We start from the raw sequence: 22,453 nt of genomic DNA on the forward strand, positions 1-22,453 counted from the left end.
ATGTGCTTAACTGTGATTAAAATAAAAGTGAAAGCTTTGCTGCCCTCGTGCGAGCGACGTAGCTCCACCAACTGACATTAACCGATGCTGCATTTAAGGCACGTAAAAAGACGGTTATTACCGCTGCCTCGACTTTGCTAAAAAAATTCTGGAGGGGAACAAACCCCAATGTATTTGGATTTTTTAATATAGTAGAACACAAACACTGTCTGGATTTTTCATTTGTGTTTGTCTGGTGTTGTCGTGAACCGCGTCCAGTCGCCTCTAGCGAACACGAGTCGCTCAAACGTACATTTCCAAAAATTCCCATAGACTCTGAACGCAGCACCAGGACCAGACTGCCTTACATTGTTAACGTTGATTTCTCCCGTTCAAGCCAGCATTTTGTCTTCCGTGAGCCAAACCGGGGGTCACAGGCTCCCGCAAAACGCATGAAATCTCGGCTACATTTGGCAGCGGGACACGCACCGGCAAACTGTAAGATACTTTAGTGTATTCATACAGTTTATCTTCAGTTTTCAGACCGGGAAAGAGCCAGTAACGCTCGGCAAACATACTAGCTAACGTTAATGTTCACGATTCTGAATATTTCATACTGCAGGGGAATATACAGGGGCGAGTCGTGGTTTTAATTTAGGAAAAGCGTAACGGTTTGGCTTTTGATTGAGTTTTTTTAGGGTTGTGACTTTGTAGCACGGAGTTAAACTGGGTTAAACACCTGTCCCGGGTCCCCTCAGGTCATTATTTAGAGAAGATAGGCTAACGATACGAGTCCTCAGCAGTCGTTTTTCTGGCTGGACTCAAAGGAGGAGGAGTAGGCTCGCGTGTTTCCCATGGCTACACCAAGCTTTCACGGAGGGTTATTTGCATTCCTAACCAGCCGGTGCTGACATAGTTATTGTTATATTACTATTATCTTAAAAAACTGGCAGCTGTTATAGCCCAATAATTCAAACGGGTGGCCGGGGAAACAGTAGAGACAGTCGGGACTGGGAGGAAAGATCAGCTCCAGGAGTCGTGACGTCGCCCCGGAGGTGCAGGTTCATCGCTCAGTCAGTTTGGTTTCCTTTTGTTGACTGAACCCACCTTTTCCCAACAACTGCAGTCAGGTTTCACAGTCGAGGTCTAATGTTTGTTTGCCCCCTCCCCTGTTGATTTTCACTTGGTTTGGAAGCTCTAACATGAGGAGGATTGTTGGCTGTAACCCAGCCCAGACCGGAGGCTGCTGGTAGGGATGGTGCCGCTGTGAAGAGCCGGTGTGCCGTTTCGGAGGACATGCCTGCGGTCGGGGGAAAAGCGAGGAAGTGCCTGGACAACATGACTGTTTTCAACCAGGAAAATGTTGAGGAATTTTATGAAATTGGAGACGAACTGGGGAGGTAAGTTTCACTGAGGTCTATCTTATTCCTAATGCGTATGAACTTCCCCTTTTCGTGGTGGAGGTGTGAGAGGGAGGGTGGGAAAACACCTAATTTTCTTCCCTAAATATAGATGATCTTTATATTTAGGTACAGCATTTCAATCCATCTATCCAAAATGTTCATACAATAGTCTTAAATATATGTTTTCATGCCATGCAGCACCCACAACTCTGCATTAGTCCATAAACACATACACTAATGCGTACTCTCTCTCTCTCAAGCATGCATGCACACATGCTATGCCTGTGAGTAGTCCCCAGAACATGCATCCCCCCACTGTGAGTGTGTCTGGTAGGCTCTGATTAATGCAGTCCATAATGCATCATTGTCAGTGATGAAGAGGTTAGCGTCTGCTACTGTAGCTGCCTCTTCCCGGAGATGTATTGCAGGAGGTACAGACGGTATCATTGTGCATCTTTACAGGGAGAGGATTTACATCCTGGCACAGCCTGTTTTCATTTCATCCCATCCAGACTGTGTTTGGTCAAAGGTGAACTCTTGACAATGGGGATAAAGAGGTTGAATGGAGATGGAAAAAAATTTGGTTTTGGTTCTTGGGGTTGTTTTTTTTTTGTCTGGAAAGTTGCTTAAATGAAGAGCAGGGTGGTCACACTAAGGCTGAAGAGTCAGTGATATATTTGATTTGCTGTTAAATATGAAATCACAGTGTCAAAACTGGTGGCCATCTTCAGTTTTCAGCCTAACTTTACTGCTGCATACATCAGATACTACATTGCATGATAGTGAAGGTAGAAATAACACAATCAAGAGTGCATTTATCCTCACGGTGGATCGCGGACGCCTTCTCAAATGACTGTCAGAAACATGGACACGGATCTCTGTGAGTTTCTGGTTATCAAAGTGACACGTGTACTCCGTGTTGGTAATAATCAACCAATTGTTTTCTGCTCTCCAAAGCCTGTCTGGCAACACTGCTTCTCCATTTAGTGCTCACCTTCCAGGAGTGTGGGGGAGAGCTGAAGTTGCTCTGTCTGCTTCACTATGCTACTTTGGTAATAGAGACGATTGGGGAGCTTTGTGTAATGGGATTGAATTTCTGGCTGGAGGTAAAGAGACGGCTATGCGAGTGTGATAGTCTCATTTGGTCATCGCTCCAACACCAGGATCCATTCTCTATTGTAGTTTGAGTTTAAATTGGGTTGTCCACCATCTTAGTGTGATAATCATGCATTTTTCAACATTTGGAGTGTTGAAATATGATAAACATTTGCTTTTCTTGTTAAAACAGCTATGTAGTAAAGTAGGAAAATACATGGAAGCCGGCATTTTGAATGTGCTCCAATAGAGAACAGCCCAGATTGTTGTGGCTACATTTCTACTGTCGCACGCTTTGTACCGTCATATTGCCGATCCCTAGCTGTATTAATATTGTAACTGTTTTGGGTCCCCTAAGACTGTTAGATTTGTTCTGTTTTAAACAGCTTCTTTTGACTGTTGGGTAACATTTAAATGAATGAAACTTGCCCAAATGGCGCAGAACAGGTGACCTTTTTATAGCAGTGTGAGGACGTCGATTATGCTCATGATCATAACTCACAAATGGTCACCTACTCATGAACACTTACTTTAATTTTGTGCAGTTAAGACAGTTTCCTGAATCTGACTTGGATCACTCGTACATGGAAGAGAGTTCAGGATAAGAAACAACAACATTTTTTTCAAGGTTTTTTTTTTTTTACATGCTTTAACTTGGATGAACTTTTGATAAACCAGTTAGTTTATAGAGGAAAACTGGTGAGTCTGTTTATTCATTGGCTAGGTTACAGCGACATGACCTGCACTGTAATGCCTTGCACGCTTAAAGACAGAGAGGCTTTTGATCTGACTGTACTGCGGGCCTGACTCCGGATGGAATTGGAATGAGGCCCATTTGGTTTGGCAAAATGGGAAAATGGGAAATCACCCAAGCAAGGGACTTTATCCTTTCACTGACACTCACACTGCCTGCTTTGGTGTGCATCCATGGTAGAACCGGAGGCTGGTGAAGCCGAGCATCTATCCTTCATTAGTATCCAGCCACAGTGAGCATGCAAGCAGTATAATGAGGAGAAGAGTGTGGAAGAAGCAATGCAGCTGCAGAGTTCAGTAAATACAGCCAGAGGAGATGTGGAACGCTCATGTTAGGGTGAAGTGTGCCGTCTGATGTTTCTAGCCACTGGAATCACCTCAAGTCTTTGATTCATAAGACCTTGATTTGACCTGGTGTCTGTGTGTATGTGAGATAACTAGCCACATTTTGACCCACCATAATAACTGGGGTCGCAGCAGGTTAGCTGTTGGGCTGCACTGAAAGTTTGATAATGCATCAGTGGTCAAATTCTCCCTTTTGAACTGTGTCCAAAAAATGGCCAGTTGGTCCGTCTCCCGGCTGTGTTTTAAAGGGCTCCTGATAGAAATTGGCACTGCTGCCGGTCTCCTCCCAAACCCTTTCCTCTAATAGGTCGAGCACTGACCGCATCTGTGCTCAGTTGATCTCTCTAATTGCCTCACAGATTGGCAGAAAATCTTCACTTCATGCCTGAGATCAGCGGGGAATTACTGACGACATTACAGCTACTGGCATCATAGTGGTGGTGTGCTGCACGGGTGTCAGACTGCAGGGATAAAAACACTATTAGAGCTCAGGGCCTCGTATTTAGGGCTCCCAAACCTGTTATTTTTGTTTAGTCCAATAGTCCATAAATTGTGCATATATTTTAGAGTTGCAATGATTAATCAATTGGTCAATCGTTAGAATATTAATCAGCAACTATTTCACTAATGGATTCATCATAATAAGCATTTTTTGACATTTCATAGACCAAATGATTAATCTATTAATTGAGAAAATACTCAGCATACTCATTAGTTGCATCCCTAATATATCGACATATAATCACTTCTTACTTTTTTAGAATTTTCTGCCAGGAGTGCTTTAAAAACATGTTTTAAACCATAATTTGACAGAAAATCTCTTCAGCTGAAACCCTAATAATACAATTTAAATACTAATGTGGCCAAACAACTCTCAGGTGACTTTCTCCTGTTGTTTGGGGATGGGGGAAATCTGGGACAGAGTATTTTTCCATTCCACTGTCAACAGAAGAGAAACCCCCGTCACGTCAGCGGTAGACGACACTGACTGGGTGATATCTGATCTTTCATACGAGGCCAGTGTCAGTCTAGAATATCAGACGCCTTTATATCTGTCTGATCATAGCATGCAAGCTTCTGGGATTACCTCAGCCTGGTTCTTCTTCAGCAAAACAGAGCAGCATCCCAGTCTGCATGAAGAAACAGGCGGAGCAGAGTTACTGTTTGGTCATGTGAGTTGAGTTCAGGTTTTTCTTTTGCTTTCTTCAGTTTCCATGTTGTCATTTGTTTGGAGACCCACTGACTGAGCCACTTTCTGGCTGACTTGGAGAGAGAAAGATGAACTAAGACATTAGCTGACGGTGGAAGGCATTCAGTGTGTGCCTTGTCATCAGGTCCCCAGGGCAGTTTCACACTTTGCATATTTTTTGCAGTGCTCTGCCTCTGTCATTAGTCTGCATTAATGTGACCGCGGTGTGGCTCTCTACCAGTTGGCCCTCCTTTGTGTCTGTAGTGTGTGTGTGTGTGTGTGTGTGTGTGGCTGCCATTCGTAGAGGAGGAGGGGCCGTTGGGTTTCAGTAGGTGTTTTTAGCAATGCAGATGAACATAAAAAGCATTAAACTGGGACTGCATTTAGGTTGTTCCTCTGCAAAAATCAAATCACCCCAAAGACACATTTCTATGAATACAAAATAGGATTATATGCAAGACATCCACATGGGCTCCTGAATTAAATGGGGATAAAATTTAGAATTTCTTTTTCCCTCAAGAAACTGCAAGTCTTTGTGCAGACCATTAAAAATAAATCTACTGAATATTCACTACAGCAAACTGTGACATCCTTTTTTCCAAACACACCAGCACCAGCTAATGCCATACATACAGACTGTGCCCCAGCTACTGACCTAGATTTACCCCCCCTTACCCTGGATTGCAGTATTGGGTGGAGGGGCAGTCTGGGTTGCAGGAGTAGCCTTGATGAGGCCTGCCAATCACTCACCCACCCTAACCCACCCCCCTTGACCCCAGGGAGCGGCAGCACTGTCACATAAATGCAGTGTTGCCACATTTTGAGCTCCAAGGATTTGGCTTTGAGTACATTAGTTTCAGGTTATTCTATCATTTATTCATAAAATCTTATAATAACTCATGTTTATAACACTTTTTTTCATTGAGGCAGTTTATAATGATAGCCACTGGACAAAGAGGAAATGCTGAGTTTATACAGTGTGACTGAATTATGTCATAGTAGTTCCTATTTTGACCCCCAGTTGAAGAAGCAACCTAGCAATGATCACAAAATATCTGCCCAATGTTTATTGTTGGCATCAGGTGTGGGGTCAAGAGGTCAGACTGAGAATTGATTATCTGGAAGGACGCCATTGATAACGATGTGGTGTATTTACATTTCAGTTATTTAGCTGACACACTCATCTAAAGAACCGAGTACACGGAGTGCAAAAGCACACCAAGCCTCAGTCTGTTTTGCCAACATTATCTAGCAGTTGTAGTACGGAGTGTATGTGTCAGAGAGGCATGATGATATTCCTGTGACTTCCAGATCATCACGTAAGGGAGAAGTGCCAGAAAAATGAACATAAGAAAAGAGCTAAGAACAGTGTACAGGTCTTTTTACACTGGCGGACAGTATTCCTGCACGGTTCAAGTCAGATTTTCTTCCTCTGCTCTCTGTCTATGTCTCGGAGGCCAGTCTGTCCATCTTTGCGTGAATGGCTTAAGCCTTGTGATCGCTCCAGTCAGACTCTTCAAATTGCGGTCAGCTTACGAGTCAAATTGAAATCTGACTCATCTGGAATGTCCTCGAGGAGCGTAATGAGTTATTTTCAATTAATCTCTGCAGTCAATGGAGGATAATTGGATCCCTGCCAACTGTGTTAGCGGGTGAAAGGCAGGGGTATCGTGCTCTGTGTGTGCATATGTGTGTGTGCTGGGGGTGGAGGGGGAGCTACAACCCTTTGTGGTCAATTAGGAGAAATCTACAGGCAGTCAGGTGTGAAAACTGAGGGGCTATAATCAATGAGGAAAGACAACTCTCCTCTTTTATGTCTTCCATCCTCCTTATATTACTTTTGCACTCTTGCTAATACTCCGTCACAAGATCTTTTCCCCTGCAATTAACAATAATGAGTCTGATGAGTGTACATAAGTAAACTGTACCTACTGTATGTTTAAATGGAGCCTTTTAGTCCACTAACTGTACATAATAGTTTAAATTGGAACAGTTGATCAGAAAAAAAAGTGAGACATTTTATTCAGTTTTGAAAGGGGTGGTGTAAACATTTTATATTACATTCAGAAGATGTGTTATTTTTTGGAGCATCTATTCTGTTATCACACATGTTCGCCCACTTAAGTAGAAGACATTTTCCTGGGAGGACGCAGCACTCAAACATGAAGCAGTTTCAGTGATATGGCACTATTTAACCTGATTTCATAACTTAAAGTAATGACAAATTCATTATAAACAAATACCGTATGTTATTTTGTTTTTCCTGTTGTTTGGTAGCTTTTCCATTAATTGTGTTACTAGAAGCGGCAACAGCTTGTTTGTGTTGAATAAGCATAAAAAGTTCTGGGTAGTTAGCATGAGCAGTGATAGCCACCGTAGCTGAGCAGACAAAGTGCACGTGTCATCAAAAAAAATCAACTCTAAAAATAATCATGGCAGCTTGTACAGGACCAGAGCTGCGTATGTTGGATGTGTGCTCCATGTGTGCTTGTCTGTGTACAAACGTCAGAAAGGCTGTGTGGGTTTGTTATGGGATGTTAAAGACAAATTGTGGAAACGGTGGTCATCTGTCAACAGTGTTGAAGCATTGATTTTGACACACTGACTGACTGATTTCTTTGTTAGAGGTTTTGTGCATTATTTTGTAAAATGTGTCTTCATCTTTTACACTTGTTGCTGCCTCTACACACTCTGACGGATTAAATGTCTTTTTTTTTTGTGTGTGGGTTTATTTGCACCCAAGATAATTTGAAACACATTGTGCAAAATATCATCAGCCCCCAGAGGGATTAAAGGTCATTGTTTTAAAATGCTCTGAAGGCTTAAAGTATGACTGTTGTAAGCCTGGGAGGAGCAGGGCTGATTGCTGTCTGTTTGGGAAACTTCTGTAACTGGACAAAGATGCTACAGGATCATTCAGTACAGTAGTCATTAATAAGAATCTGCACTGAGCACCAGGTTTTAGTCAAGCCTCAGAAAATCCATATTAAAGTTTGTATTAGAATTACAATTTTAACTGTTATGTGAGAGCTTGGGATATAGTAATGTTATGTTAGTTGCTGAGGTGTTTCTCTGAGAGCCTTGTTGCTCAATGAAGTAATAGTTTGTGGTATTCCTGGTCTTTGTTTGGCACAGGTCTTCAGCTTCTTTGACAGCATACATCACCTGTTCTGTTTCGTGTTGGACGAAACAGTCTAGCCCAGTTTGGGACTCTCTCATCCACTTAATGGCCAAACTGGGCTTTAAGTAGCCAGTAGATTCTGTCCGTTATCAGTGTTATGAAAACAAAATGTGGTGTATCCGGGCCAACTCAACCAACCTTGTTATGACGCACCTGCCTACTTATTTACACAATACTAAACATTTCATTATCAAGAAGTGTAATTCCCCCCGGGGATCAATAAAGTATTTCTGATTCTGAAGAAAATCTTCTGTCCTGATCTAATATCGTGTATATGGCCCTGCCCTGCTTTGGAGTAGGCTTTGCTTAAGGAAGTGCTTCTCAGAGCCCACCAGTACCACAGCTTTAAGGCCCCAAACGTGGTCCACGCAGTGCCCTGCCGGCACACACACGACCCAGATGAACATACTCAACGTACATTCTTTTGCACCAGTGGAGGAAGCAAACCTCAGTCCTCAAGGGGGCGTGATATAAAGCTAATTGCGTTTCCATGGCCACAATATATACGTTTTCAATTGCATTCCTGTCTGAATAAAGAGGTGACGAGGTGTCATAAATATGCCTATGCATACACGTGATCATCTAGAGCTGCATCAAACAGAAGGAGTTAGCTCTCTCTTGTTCACAGCTCACGCTTGTGTTGGTTGAGATTTTTCAGGTGACACGCTCCAGAACACGACAGTCGATCATGCGTAGCTTGAAGCGTGTGAATGTTTGGGGTCTAAAGTCTAAAACTATGTCAGCTGGCCTGGAATTAAAAATTTTAACAAATTTTCTCTTCCTGTTAATCCTCAAACAATTTCATGGCAAACACTTTCTGTTTGCTTGTCTCTAGGTGGATCATTGTTGTCGTTCTGAGTTGCCTTGGCAATATTTGTACTCACACATTCTGTTATGTTTGGTTTCCTTAAAGGTACTTTCCTTGAAGATCAGCCGTTTGTGTTGTGTTGTGCTGTGATGTGTTTCTGCTTTATGATAATCAAAAGAAAGGGCAGGGGGCTTTCAAAACTCTGTTCAGTCTTAATTAATGTCAACAAGGTCAGACTGGAGGTGAGGGAATTCAACTCTGTTAATCTGACAGTCATTACCACAAATCATAAAGTGCAGTCATCATTTAGCATTTGCATGTCATCTCCTGCCGACTTGTCATTTTATAGATTGTCTCAAAACAAAAGGTCACGCTTTGCAAAAACCTACAAAACCAGTCTGTGCTCCTGCTGACTTTCCCTGAGTCATGACAGAGTTAACCGTCTCGAAACCTACTGAATGTCAGTTTCACCAGACGTATAGGGGCCCTGTTTTAAAGAGCAAGCACAAAATAAAACAGGAGACGATAGATGGACCAGCTGAAGCACCAGCAGCCCCCCTCCTCACCTCCTGCCACCATCTCCTTGGTTGTCAGAACAACGGTCTTGCACTTCTCCCAATTTGTATGCACAGCCTGATATCAAGTTGGTTTCTGTATTTGTGTCTGTCTTTCTTAGTCCTTCTGTAAAGCTAATGAGCACATTGGTATCTACAGAAGACAGGTATTTTAATTGTAATTAATCAATGAAATATCAGATTGAGTACAAAGCTGAAAGAATTGTGTTGTTGTTGTTGTTGTTGTTGTTGTGCTTAGTGGTGTACAATTCAGAGGATCCAAGATGTGTGTTTAATATTGTTAGTTTAAAATAGAAATATTAGAACCGAGGTTTGGTTTTGTATTTCTATTCCTTTTTCAGCCAACCAAGAATATTGATTAGAGATAATTACCAAATCCTAGTGATTTATGAAGGTATTTTTTGGCATGGAAAAATTTGCAGAATACTTGCATACATTATCAACTATTGTAAGTCTTAGAATCAGCATGGGGGATAATTGAGAGTTTCACAGTTCATCAACTCATTCCTTTGTTTCACATTTAATATTTTTTTATCAGGCTTTCCCAATTATCTCTGCGTGATTAGCTGATTCTCTAGGAGCACTGGTAGAGGAGGTGGCACAGTTATGACCATTGTTCATTACATTTTTTCAGATTAGTCTTTCTAAAACTAGCACAGCGATAATTCGAGGGTATCTTCATATCCATATACTGGCAAGAATGTCTGTTTTTTATCCACACCTGTGTTTCTGTAATGAATTGCACGAAATCAGATTGTTTGCTCTTGACAGTGAAAATGTTGGGGGAACCATGTTGGCTGTAGATCATAACAACTCTCAAGATGGTAAAGGAAACCTTTCACCTCTCTTTACCTCTAAGCACAATGCACTCCTTGTTGGTGCTGCCTTAAAACCTTGGAGCTGGGGGAGGTGAATGACATTCCCCTGACACGTTGAATGGCTTTTCACTGTGACTACTAGACAAGGGCAAACACCGCCTGCTGCTCATTTAGCTTTCTGTCAGTAATCCGTCTGTCAGTGCTGTCGCTTATAGTTTTTGAAGCTGCGACTGTGACCCCTCCCTCCTGAGTTCACGTTTGGGTGCTAGATTGTAAAACAGCAGAGTGGAAAAAAGTCTGCACGCCTGTAGAGAGATAGGAAGTCCCATGTTGTCAAGACCTCCAACATGGCTGATTTATATTTCAAATTAATGATTCAGACATAGTTAGAAGTAGTTTGTTTGTTGGCTAGCTAGTTTCGCCAGTGAGAGTTAACAGGTAATGTAACATGAATGATGAATAATGTTGCTGTGGTTACCTGCAGTGTAATATACCTTGAGCTAGTGGTGTCCTTGTGGCTGAGGGGGTTACAACGCTGACCATGTGAAATCACGTTATTCATGTTTAAAATCCCAAAGAAATGCGTGGGCTACAAACCAAAAATCTATTTTAATGAATAAATAAGCTTAAATCTTGAGGAATGTTTGAGTCTCAGTTACTCATTAGATTGTAGCTCTTATTTTCGACCACATGTATTAGCAGATCATTTTGCATGTATGATATCTTTTGTGGCGTTTTTTTTCTCTTTTTGGTTTGGTTGGTTTTTCATTCTTTGACATTAGCAATCTTTATTGTGTCTCATAAATCTGTATGTTTTCTTAATTGTGAGAAATGTCTATCACTATTATCCAGAGCCCAAGGTGACATCTTTAAACCCCAAAATCCAAAGACATGCAATTTATTTATCAAAAGAGGCAAAAAAAAGCCAATTAATTATTGCCATTTTTGCCATTATCAAAATACGACTTATCGTGTCATGCTAACCCTGCTATTTGTGGGGGGGAGTGGGCTTTCTGTTCCTATAGGACTGCCACATGATTGGTTACTTTATTTCTGTGATATGATTGGCTGTGTGTCGTCCCTTTCAACGCTAGTCATTTTTAATATTGTGGAAATGGAGTATGTAAGTATGTATATCATTTAACCTGGGCCGACATTGAGGATTGATGTAAAGTGGTTGTTAAACAGGAACTCAGGTCTCCCAGTATAGCTCAGTCTCGCAGTTATGCCAACCAGACAGTAGTAGCGTCCGTGGCCATGACATTGATATTAAATAGGGGTTCAGGTTAGAGAAAACTCCATCAGGACATCCTGACAAAATCCATATCTGTACACAAACACTCTCACACACGCTGTTTACGGCCACCCAGGATTATCTACCACACTCTTCCTTCCTCCAACCAGCGCTGGTTCCTCTGCTCAGTCTCTGAATCCTGTTGCTGTGGTTACCCTTCCTCTGTACACAATGGCATGGTGGTTGCATAATGTTTTTCTGCCGGTGCAGTTTGTGGCCCACACTACAGCTGAGTGGGCAGGGAGCACTCCGAGCCTCCCTCCCACACTTCGCTCCATGCTAATGAAAAGCTTGGCCTCACCAGGGAATTTTCACACTGAATCATATCGGACAGCAGAGAGCCTCGGAGCCTGTGGTGGCTGCCCTGCTGCACAGGCAGCGTCCTTTTGACTTCTCTGTCATTGAAGGAGTCGCAGATAGTTTGAAATTCTCCAACTCAACTGGCTGTAGAAGTGAGTTGACCAAAACTGATGTGAAAGGTCTCTTCCATCAGTGCGGGGTCACATTAAAGGTGTCTGACTGAATTGTTTGAGTAATGTCTCTTGGCTGTGCACAAGACGAAATCTTTGCCTTATTCTGTGTGTGGACCACTATAACCTCGTGGGATTCTTAGCAGCCATCATTCTTGAGTTTGTCTGTGAAGATCACAACTTGTTATTTCCAAGGACCAATATCTGTAATAGCAGGACCAAAATCTAAATAATGATTCATACGTTGCACGTATTAATTATTTATTTTTTATTCAATGTTTCTCTGATTCCTGAAGATTTGCTGCTTTTCTCTGTTGTACATTATTGTTAATCAATTATCTTTGGGTTTTGGACTGTTGGTCTGACAAAACTAGACATTTAAAGACGTCAGCTTAAACTGTGGAGACACTTAATAGATAATGACACCAATTGTTACTTGCAGCTCTAGTAAAATGGCAGCTTAATGGTTTTATGGATGTTTTTTTGGCATTTTTGCCTTTATTAGGCAGTTGACAGTGAAGATGCAGACAGGAAACCAGGGGAGAGAGAGCAGGTTATGACATGCATCAAAGGTCTCATCAGGGGTTTTAACAATGTCCAGTGTGGAACATGTTGGTCTTATTATATTCAGATTAAACGATTAATCGCTTGGTCTGTAAAAAGTCAGGAAATAGTATATTAAATAGTATATTAGATAGTAAAACCCAAATATATTCAGTTACACAGGCAATGGAAAGCAGTACATCCTCATAATTGAGAGATAATGAATTTTCTAGAAATATAGCTGGTAAATGTTCTGTCGATCATCTAATCAGTATGTTAGCTTGGTCTTAACGGCATGGCTGTTGAGAATATTAAGTTGCGCTCAGAGGCCTGCTTTGTAGAGCACAGAATGGGAGGTATTCCTGTTCATAATTTGTCAGCAGTATGTAGTTTCTGTTCTGGTTTTTATCTGCTCTGTCATCTACACTTACCATTTCCTTTAGCACAGACACCCAAGAGCTGTTAAATGTAGAGGAAGTCCTCAGAGCTGTATCATCTCCAGTTCTGGAGGAGTAGACTGAGTTTGGGCACAGGCAAAGGATGGAGTGCAGTCAGTGCCCTGGGACTTTATTCATTCCCCATGAGCCAAAGACAATTTAATTAACTGGAGAAGCAGAACTGTAATTGAAGTGACCGGGTGTCTGACACAAAAGCAAAGATCGTTGGTCTCTTTCTTTTCATGGGAAGACGCGGTTGACCCAAATTGTCACTGTAGTATATTGTTGGAGAAAATGCTCTCGTGGTTGTTAAATTCAGGTGGGTTGAGTTGTTTAGGAATTAAATGTAAAACAAGGAAGGGGCCAGATATCAAAGTTAAAAACCTTTGCAAAGATTTTCGTGGAAAGTTAATAAGATTTGCACATTTAAGCTGAGCCGTTTCCCACTTTCACAGTCTGTGCTCTCTTTCTCTCTTTCTCACTCTGTCTCTAGGTTTTGCTCTCTGAAGTGCCAAGCAATTTGGCAGCGATGCAGCCAAGATGAATTTCATCCCCGTGAAATATTAATCTCTGATTTGAAAAGCAAAAAGCACCATTGCAAGGCACACCCAAGGCTTATCAGAATGCTGTTGCTCTTTGAATTGTCATCCAAAACAAGTTCATCACAAAATCCATAAAACCTGGCAGCTGCTGTGTTTTCCGTCACATTTGGACAGATAGAGTTCGAGTGTCATGCTTCTTCTATAAGTATGGAAACACTTAATGAGTCAAGGTCATTCCCTGCAAAGTGAAAAGGCATCAAACTAATGAACAACTAATGGACCGGCTGGCCTCAGTCTCTAAGTGCTAATTAAAGGGGAGTACAGTAACACATTTCAGTTTTACTTGAATGAACATTCATTAAGGTTTGTTAAAGTTGTTGTATTCATACTGTACATCCACATTTGTGTAAAACCTTAAAACACTACTTCTTTTCATCATAAGGCTTACAGTTTCTGTCCTTCGCCTCATGAAACCGTCTTTTCCTGTAAGCAGTAGTGAGGTTGCTAATTTACTTTGGAACACACGTATATTGATTTGCTGAGACTGGCTGTTGTTGGAGCGCTGCAAGCTTAGTGTGAGTGGGCACACTCAAGCAACTCAGCCCGAAAGAAGTTGAATAAACGCAGCGCAGGCAGTTGAAAGAGAGGTTACGTATAGAGCAGTCATTGCACTGTATCTCCCTTTGTATTCTACTCACCAGGGACTCCGGGCTTTAACATAAATTGTGGAGTAATATTATAATAAAATTATGATTTTAACTACTGCAGGATGTTCTAATGGGTCAGATCAGATGTATCAGAGGTATTCTACACATTAACCAGGGTTTTCTCTGTGATAATTTGGTCTTGCCTGCCGCACTTGACCGCTCTCTACCAGGCTGACATGGTGATGACTGATCCCGTCAGCCAATCATTGGGCTGCATAAAAGCTGCTTTGTCACAAAGCTGACAGGGATCAAGACTCATGCCAGATTACAGCACCTCACTTTTATCAGATGGCTGCATTATCCAACCTGAAACGTAGACCTGTGTTTAATGACATCAAATCCTTTTCAATACGCCATCTCCAGTAAGCATGTCAGAGTAGGCAGATGTGAGGCAGCTGTGTAGATTAGGTATTTGCTGAGATTATCACAGGGATAACCACGCTGGGATGCATAAAAATAGCATTGGTAGATAAAGACAGTTGAGCAGACGCTAACAAAATCATTGTTGTATTTCATTGTTATGTCAATATTTTGTCTAATACTGTTTTCTTGGTGGTTTAGTTTTGTGAGAAACATCACATATACAGAATATAGGGGGTTTTAGGGGTTTACTTTGCGCTTCTGCCTTCTATTCTTGTACTTTGGTCAAATGGCAATGTGAAAGGGGTTGCTCGTAGTGATGAACCTACAGAGAATTAACACCTGAATCTGCTGCTCCTCTCAGCTTCACAGAGCTTTACAGTGACTTTCAGGTCATTGTTTAGCTGGTTTTCCTGTTGTGGTTCACTCTCACCACTCTCAAAGCGTTGTTTTTGGCCGCAGCAGGCAGCAAAAACCTCTAAAAACCCACTGCACACTACCTGCTCAACACCAAACAGCAGACTAGCTGGTGAACACAGTGGAGAGTTTAGCAGCTAGATTCAGAGTCAGATACTTCCCTCAGGAGTTGGTAGAGACCAAAAACAGAGCTATAAGAGAGTGAATTACACTCCTCTGAACTTACATTCCTCAGATGAATGATTATTTTGCTCCATAACTGCTGGATGTGTAAACATGCTAACAAGTTTTTTATATCAACTTGATACGTCAGTCAGTTACTGTATGTGAGTTCGTATCATGTGACTGGCAGTTTGTCCTGCTTGTCGCTGGGCAGCAAAAACCAAAATGAACAAAATACAAAAAAAAAAAGCCACAAAGCAAAACTTCCTCTGTGGTTCACACCAGAGGAGACCAAACTGTAGGTGAGATCACGCTCGTTGTGTTCCCACTTGTCCATGTGCATCAGTATCAGATTTGACAGAGGAGCTTTGTGTGTGCTCTGGAGCTCTGCTAGCCTGCCTGCTTTTGTACTTAACACTTTTCAGCTTTTCAGCACCCTCTCAGATTTCACAGTAGTAGTACACAGAGCCAATCAATTGCTGGCTCACAACAGTGGAAGGGAGATGACACACGGTGTAGTACTGGCCACTGCAGCACAAGGACAGTGTTTCTCATCCTTGAAAGCTAAATCAAATATGAGTACCTTGAATTTTGTTGTTATTTTATGTGTTTTTTCATCATATCTTTGAGCATCGTGAATGAACGAGTCTTTCTCAAAACCAGAAACCTGATAACTAACTTTTATGTCATGAAGCTTTGGCCTATATTGTATGTGTTGGTAGTGTGTTGGCTGTTATTAGTGCTAAAACTATTATTTGATTGACAGAAAATACAATGTTGTGAATTGTTTAAGGAAAATACAAAAGAAGAATTGGAGAATTTGCAGCTTTTTCTGTTTAATATCATTGTAAATTGAAAGTCTTTGTTTGTCTCTGTTTTTTGAAGGTGTCACGTTGCTCAAGGGTTCTGGGATCTTGTGATCAAGATGATCTTTCACTAATTTGTCACATTATATAGACTAAATGGAGGAATTTACAGATGAATCACTGATAAAAGTGATGTGATTGTTGTTTTAAATATTTGAATTTGTTGTTTAATCTTTCTCCAGCAGTCGGATTTTCCTTCCTGACGTTTTGTCCAGGCTAATTGTTTGCACGTACTCTTGGTACCATGAAGTTAGATTTTAGTCTCTTGAATTTAAAACCTGTTCTAGTGAAATAGTTCTGAACATTATATTTGACATGTTCTTCTGAACAGCCATCAGTTGTTGATTTCTATGGAACATGTGGAGGAGATGTGAAATTTGGAGATGAAATGATGAATCTCTGGGCAGGATTCCCTGTCAGCAGCCAATTACATTATATTATTGTTGTACTATATGTCCTTCTTTAGAGCCAGCAATGAGTCAGCTCAAAACAATCAAATGACAGCTGCATGGTGATGTCGTTGCAGGGTTTCCAATTGCTTTGATCACTGATGTGATGGTACTGGCTTGACAGCTACTATACCTGCAGGGGGAAGCTACTTAAAGCTCAGATGTTGTGTTTTAACGAAGATGCTTCAAGAAAAAGGATGATCATCTCACAGAAACAGTGTGCAGACGATCTGATGTAAGCAGGGCTTTTATTTGATCCCTATACATTGTGAGGGCTATGTTTTTTGGGTGTGTGGGAGTGGTGGTCATGATATGCATTGAATTATACTCCCATGAGTGGAGGCCCTATTAAACAGGCTGTAATGTATAGATGGATTATGGCAGGATTGAGGCTAAAGATCAGAAGGAGTCAGAAGGGTTTACGCTTACTTACATATTAGATTATCCTGCAGTAAATTATTTACATCCAATGCTGTCCAGACAAGCAGAAGCTTGGTCCTGCAGAAGCTTGGTCATGCACTGTCTGGCTGAGGGGGGAAAAAAAGCTTCTATTGGTAAAACACCAGGCTGATTTTATTTTTCATTTTAGTATCAGGAGTGCAGATGCATGAAGATATCAACAATATTTCTCCCTGCCTCTGAGACCCTAAAGTCAGCTGGAGCGTCAACTCTACAGCAGGGAAAATACAGGTTTTCTAGGCTGGTAGTGATGTGTGTGTGTGTGTGTGTTAAAAAAGTAGTTGTACGTGTGTCATCTTCAGCTGCTGTCAGCCCAAGCTGTGCCAGACTCCCTGCGTTGACGACATGAGCTTCAGACTGAGCTTGTTATCACCTCATTCTCACTGAGGAAGCTGCCTTTTCAACACAACCCTGTGCCGACGTCTAAAGCTAAAAAAAAATTGTGTGTCACAAATAGATAAGGAATGCACATTTTACACATTTGCTTTGATTAAATAGTGTTAGTTAGAAAAAATAAGACACAGGTCTGGCTCCCATCAACTGGACTTTGTGGATCACTGGACATTTTGTCTTGGCTCGGTTGTCATTGCATACATTTTATTTTCATTTAGTAGCATCATTATTTTGTGTTTCTGGTCTGTGGAATTAATTAATAATTCATAATGTTTTGCCCTAGAGTGCTGAGTACAGTCAGAAAATGTTTCCTCAGTAGCAAGAAGAGATGCTGTTTTATTGTTTGGATGACTGTGTGTGTCGTTCATTCATTTTTCTATCCATTTAAATCTGTGATTAACAGTTCATTAAAATACAGCACAATGAATTGTTTTTGCAGCGGATCTTAGCACAGCAGTTTCTGTAGTAACTCCAGCAGACTGATACGTAAATAAGGTGCGTCAGATTTAGAAGGCTACAGGTGTCATTTCAGTGTGTCAGATACATATTTAATCAACGTCAGATAGGTCCCAATATTAAAGGGCCCTACTTCAGGTTCTTTTATTTTGAAATTGTACATCAGCAGTTATTACACACTGGTGAAGAGCTACAGCTGCTTCTGGGTGTGTCTGTATTTCCAATTTTACACTGTAAAAACATGAATGTAGTCATGTAGAGAACATCTACAGCTTGCTGTATCCAACCTGTTTTGTCAACTGCAGCTTTCACACTGGCCACACTTTGTGTTGTGTTGCATTGCGCTGTGTTGTGTGCTTGTTAGCATTAAATATATTCCTCACCCTTCCCACTCCCACTTCACTGATTTTTGTTTACAAGGCCTTTCTGCTGCTGAACATTGTTCATTCCAGCGCTAACCTCATCTTGACAAGGCCAGACTCCCAGTCAGAGCAGCAAAGTCTAACTAAGATCAGCCAGTCGTCCAGGCCGCACTGATTTGACAGCTCACTAGTGTCCAGTGGTCAATCTTCTCACTGTGTGGACACAAGACTCCAGTTATTACCACAACTCTGTGCTATCAAGCTGTCTTATTGTTGCTTTTTATGAAAGCTACTGTCTGTAATCTTGAGTTATCTTTTATTTCTAACACAACAACACGGCGAAAGCATTTTTCCCCCCAATTTGTCTTTCTGGGGGAAACATTGAATTATCTTTCTATTTGATGTTTTTAAGAATTTCCACATAGTGAAACTGAGGAATGAAATGTTACACTACTAAATATATCACATAATTGTGCTGCTGCAGGTATATTTTTATGTTACATTACTAGATTTATGTTACTGCTATTATACCTTCTGTGTGGCTGCTTGCATGTAAATTGACTGAGAGCAGGTCTGTTTTAAGAAGCAGCGTCAGTTACTTTGTACTTTGTGTATGCAACTCTGCTCCCATGTGTGCACATTCAACAGGCAGGACTGTATATAGTAAACCTGAGACATCAGTTGGTGAATGTGGAGTGCTGATCTGTCTCTGTCGTACAGACCTGCTGTATCGAGGGTAAAGAGAAGCATGCAGCAATGAATCTGTTAACCGCCGCAGTATCTTTCCACAGACAAATAGTCTTCAGCCAGCAGTGTTAGGTAATGCAAGGCTCTGCAAGGCATTGTAACACACCCAGGCAGCTCTGATAGACACAAACAAACCTCTCTTTCCCAACCAGCTCCTTTCCTCATCATCCCCTCCCCTCTAGCTGCTTTGGAGAAACAAGTAGGCCAAAAGTAGGAAGCCTTGTCTGTGCTTTAAGCACAACAAAGGGAACCGAGCAATTTGATCCTGCAGACTATCTGGGGTTTTGCACTGCGCTCGGTTCAAGGGGGAGAGCTGCTCTTGAAAAACAGCCTCCCTGCCTCTGTTTGTCAGTGAGTCCCAGGAAGGGTTTTTCTTGTGTCTGCTCATTATTTCTGCCCCATCTTTGCGCTTATTCAGCACCATTCGTGCAAGTCACTGCTCTCCCTCAACATCCCTGGAGGATGAGAGGGATTTCCCAGCTAGCCTCTGCTAGTAAGTAAACAAAAGGGATAGTACAGGGGGTATCCACCACATTAACTCCTGTTAACTTAGCTCTTAGCTATATTTTTAAAAGCAAAGTCTCTCAGACAGAGAAATTCTACCAGGGAAAGGGTGTTTGATTTTCAAGGCGGCATCATTAGGTTTTGGTTTCCCTCCACTACCTCACCAAGGGAAGAGAGCGTAGTTGAACTGCTGCCATTTTCCCCTTGTTTGTATGTGTGTGCAGCTGGTGTTGTTAACAAAGGGTGGGCTCACTTTCCCCTCTCTTTATGTGCGTACAGTGGGAGAGCTTTGGAAAATAACTGAAGTGTGGAGTTTGATTCCCACAGGCTGCATGCCATTACTCTGAACATTTTTAGCTACGTTATTGTTACCTGTTAGCAAAGTCTCCACGCTTAAATGTGTGATTGGAAACTTTCCCATCGTTTTAGTTTTGTTTTCATGATATGGGCCAGATTGTTTCTGCCATCGCATATGTGAACTAATAAATCACTACTGTGCTTAAGGCATTCGCCAACAAATGATCTGCACTTGTAAATGTAGTAAATTGCAAAACTGCATATTTTGATGCATTCTTGTGCTAAGATGTGGCCATTATTCTGTTTTCAAGCCGTGTTTTACTTGCCGCGTCATAACTTGATTTGAATTCCCCTAGCCGTCTTGCTGTGTAGCTCAGTAAAGATAAGAAAGTGCTTTATAAACATCAGTACATTAGTGTTGTTAAGTGTTGCCAAAACCTGATCACACATTAATTATTCTGTTATCAGTCAAAAACTCAACTTGCAGCCTTGGGGAACTGACTACAAGATAAAGTAATTATAGTACCTCTGTTGCTTCACACAGTTTGGATCTGGGAAAAATCTCAGTTCAACAAACAAACAAAAGAGAATTTGAAGTGCCTTGCTCCAGGACAATTACATGTTGGTTGTGGAGAGATATTGAGAACACGGAATTATTTTCTTGCCTTGATTTTTCATGTTCACCCCACCCTGCTTTTTAAAGACCAGGACTGTATTGCTCTAAGTACCCTCTAAGTAGTGGCATTACTGAGACTGAATGTGTACTGTGTGTTACCCAACCTTAGATGTGACTCCTATTCAGCTTCCTCCCACCGTGAAGCAATCCTCCAGAGTCACTGTTATGCTTCGCTGCCGTCTTTGTCAGAGCATGCTCAACCTGACACCTAACAGGTGCTTTAACATAATAGTCCATGTAATAAAGTCATATAACTTTCCAAGTGTAGTATACCTAAACTCATTACATAGTTGGGTTTTTTGAGATCTAAAATTCTTGCTCCTGCAATCGTTTGAAGTTCGGGGGACGTTTAAAAACATGAATGTCCACTGAATTTAGGCGTTTATGAAAAGAAGATGTGAAACATGCATGACATGACCTCGGCTGCAGCAGTGAACTTTTCAGTGTATTGTATAAGTGAATTTGGGGGTGGTGTGAGTTGGCTTGAATTTGTATGCACAAGGCATCACTTGTCTATTTAATTGTCAGGCAGCATAAGAGCACTTACAAAATATCACACAGAATATATAATAATAAGTGGCTGCTATGATTCATATTTTTGTGCACAGGACTTTTCAGTGTGCCGAATGCTGGAGTCCAACAGTCTTTCATTTCTCACACAACAAGGTTGTTTTTTTTCTGTTCAAGATCATCCCCCTTCAATCCAGTTTTTGTGTCACTGAAGTAGTAACCATTGTAAGGATTCAAGAGCGCTGCGCTGACTGGACAAGTAAATGTGTTACAGGATGGCTTCAAAACTGCACAGATGGTGTATAACCAAGAACAGGAAATCAGTTGTGTTTTTCTTTCTCATCCTCAGCAGTATTTTCACACCAAGTCCCACGGCTTCACAGATTACACTTTTCCTCTGCATGAACTTTCAGCAGTGGAAAATTTGAGTTGAAGGATGTTTGTTCGACTTCTGGTTTGTTCTTTTCCAGTTTCAGCAGTTTGGTAAACACATGAAGTTACATGTTTAGCTGCTGAATTTCCCAGTTCACTTTTTGTTCACCTGGATGTCTGTTTGTTTAGAAAAGGAGCGATTAAGGAGGCACATTTTATGTTGGCCAAAAATATGCACCATTGCAAATTACACAGCACTCTTTGAACTTGTAGGCCAAACATATAATCATTAGCCGTGAGCGCTATCATCACGGTAGCTGTCTAAATTTGGCCTGTATTGCTTCACATTTGTAGCTAAAGTGATTATCCTTTGAGGTACGATAGCATGCAGAGTTCATTCATTGGCTATAACAGGTGTTTAGTCATTTGTATACAGATTGTGGAGTCCTGTGTGTGTGTTTACGTGTAATGATATTACATATACACAGCGTGAACAGTCCTCTACTCTCATCTGTGGAAGAAACAGATCATATCCTGATGTTTTTGTCCCTTCAATCCACACGAAGGAGGCCAGACTGAATGGGGGTGGAAGTGCCATTAGCATGAGAAAGCCCTCATCCTCGGCTCTCTCTTCCTCTTCACATTGTCTGCTTGGTGTCTTTGGCTCAGTCGTGGGACAAGTGACTTCCTTAAAGAGACATCATTCCCTTCAGCTGGTCTGTACTTAAGTTTGTCAACAATCTATTATCTAACCAGCAGAATCAGATTACGTCCCTTCAAAATATGTCAGTTTATCAGTGATTGATTATAATATAATTCTTGAATATGTCCAGAGGGTTATGTAAAACATTTGTTTCTTTAAATTGCTTGTTTAGCCTGACCGGCAGTCCAAAACCCAAAGATATTTAATTTACTAAGATATATGTGAAAGAAAAGCAACAAATCCTCACATTTTAAGAAGCCTTGACCATTAATGGTTTTCCATTTTTGCTTGAAAAATGATGAATAAACAATTAACTGATAGTTGCCAATCAATTTTTAATTGCTGCAGCCCTAGTGTGAGGAGCAAATTTTCACAATCATCTGAAAGTGTTAGTGTGGATGCAAAAGTTTTAAAACCTAAACAGCTTCTTCATATTTATCCACACTAATGAGGACTTGGCCTCAGACACCACTGATGGGCCCAAGAGACGCGCTACAGTTACGGGTCAGAACAGGGTGACGTTTTTTTGTCACTGATCCTCCCCGAGAGAGTTTGCTGCTGCCTTATTCCTTTTTTCCTTT

At 41.3% G+C, this 22,453-nt stretch overlaps 1 protein-coding gene across 1 annotated transcript in view; it reads left to right on the forward strand.

Moving 5' to 3' along the window:
* The first annotated feature begins 399 nt into the window (after positions 1-399).
* The window catches only part of dapk1 (death-associated protein kinase 1), a 67,994-nt gene continuing 45,940 nt past the window's right edge, over positions 400-22,453 (forward strand). The window contains exons 1-2 of the mRNA XM_070903727.1: positions 400-477; positions 1,175-1,379. Coding sequence (XP_070759828.1) covers positions 1,276-1,379 — 104 coding nt within the window. The 5' untranslated portion in view covers positions 400-477; positions 1,175-1,275. The remainder of the gene's footprint in view (positions 478-1,174; positions 1,380-22,453) is intronic.

This window comes from Enoplosus armatus, chromosome 4 (genome assembly GCF_043641665.1).
Source record: "Enoplosus armatus isolate fEnoArm2 chromosome 4, fEnoArm2.hap1, whole genome shotgun sequence".
Taxonomy (NCBI): domain Eukaryota; kingdom Metazoa; phylum Chordata; class Actinopteri; order Centrarchiformes; family Enoplosidae; genus Enoplosus; species Enoplosus armatus.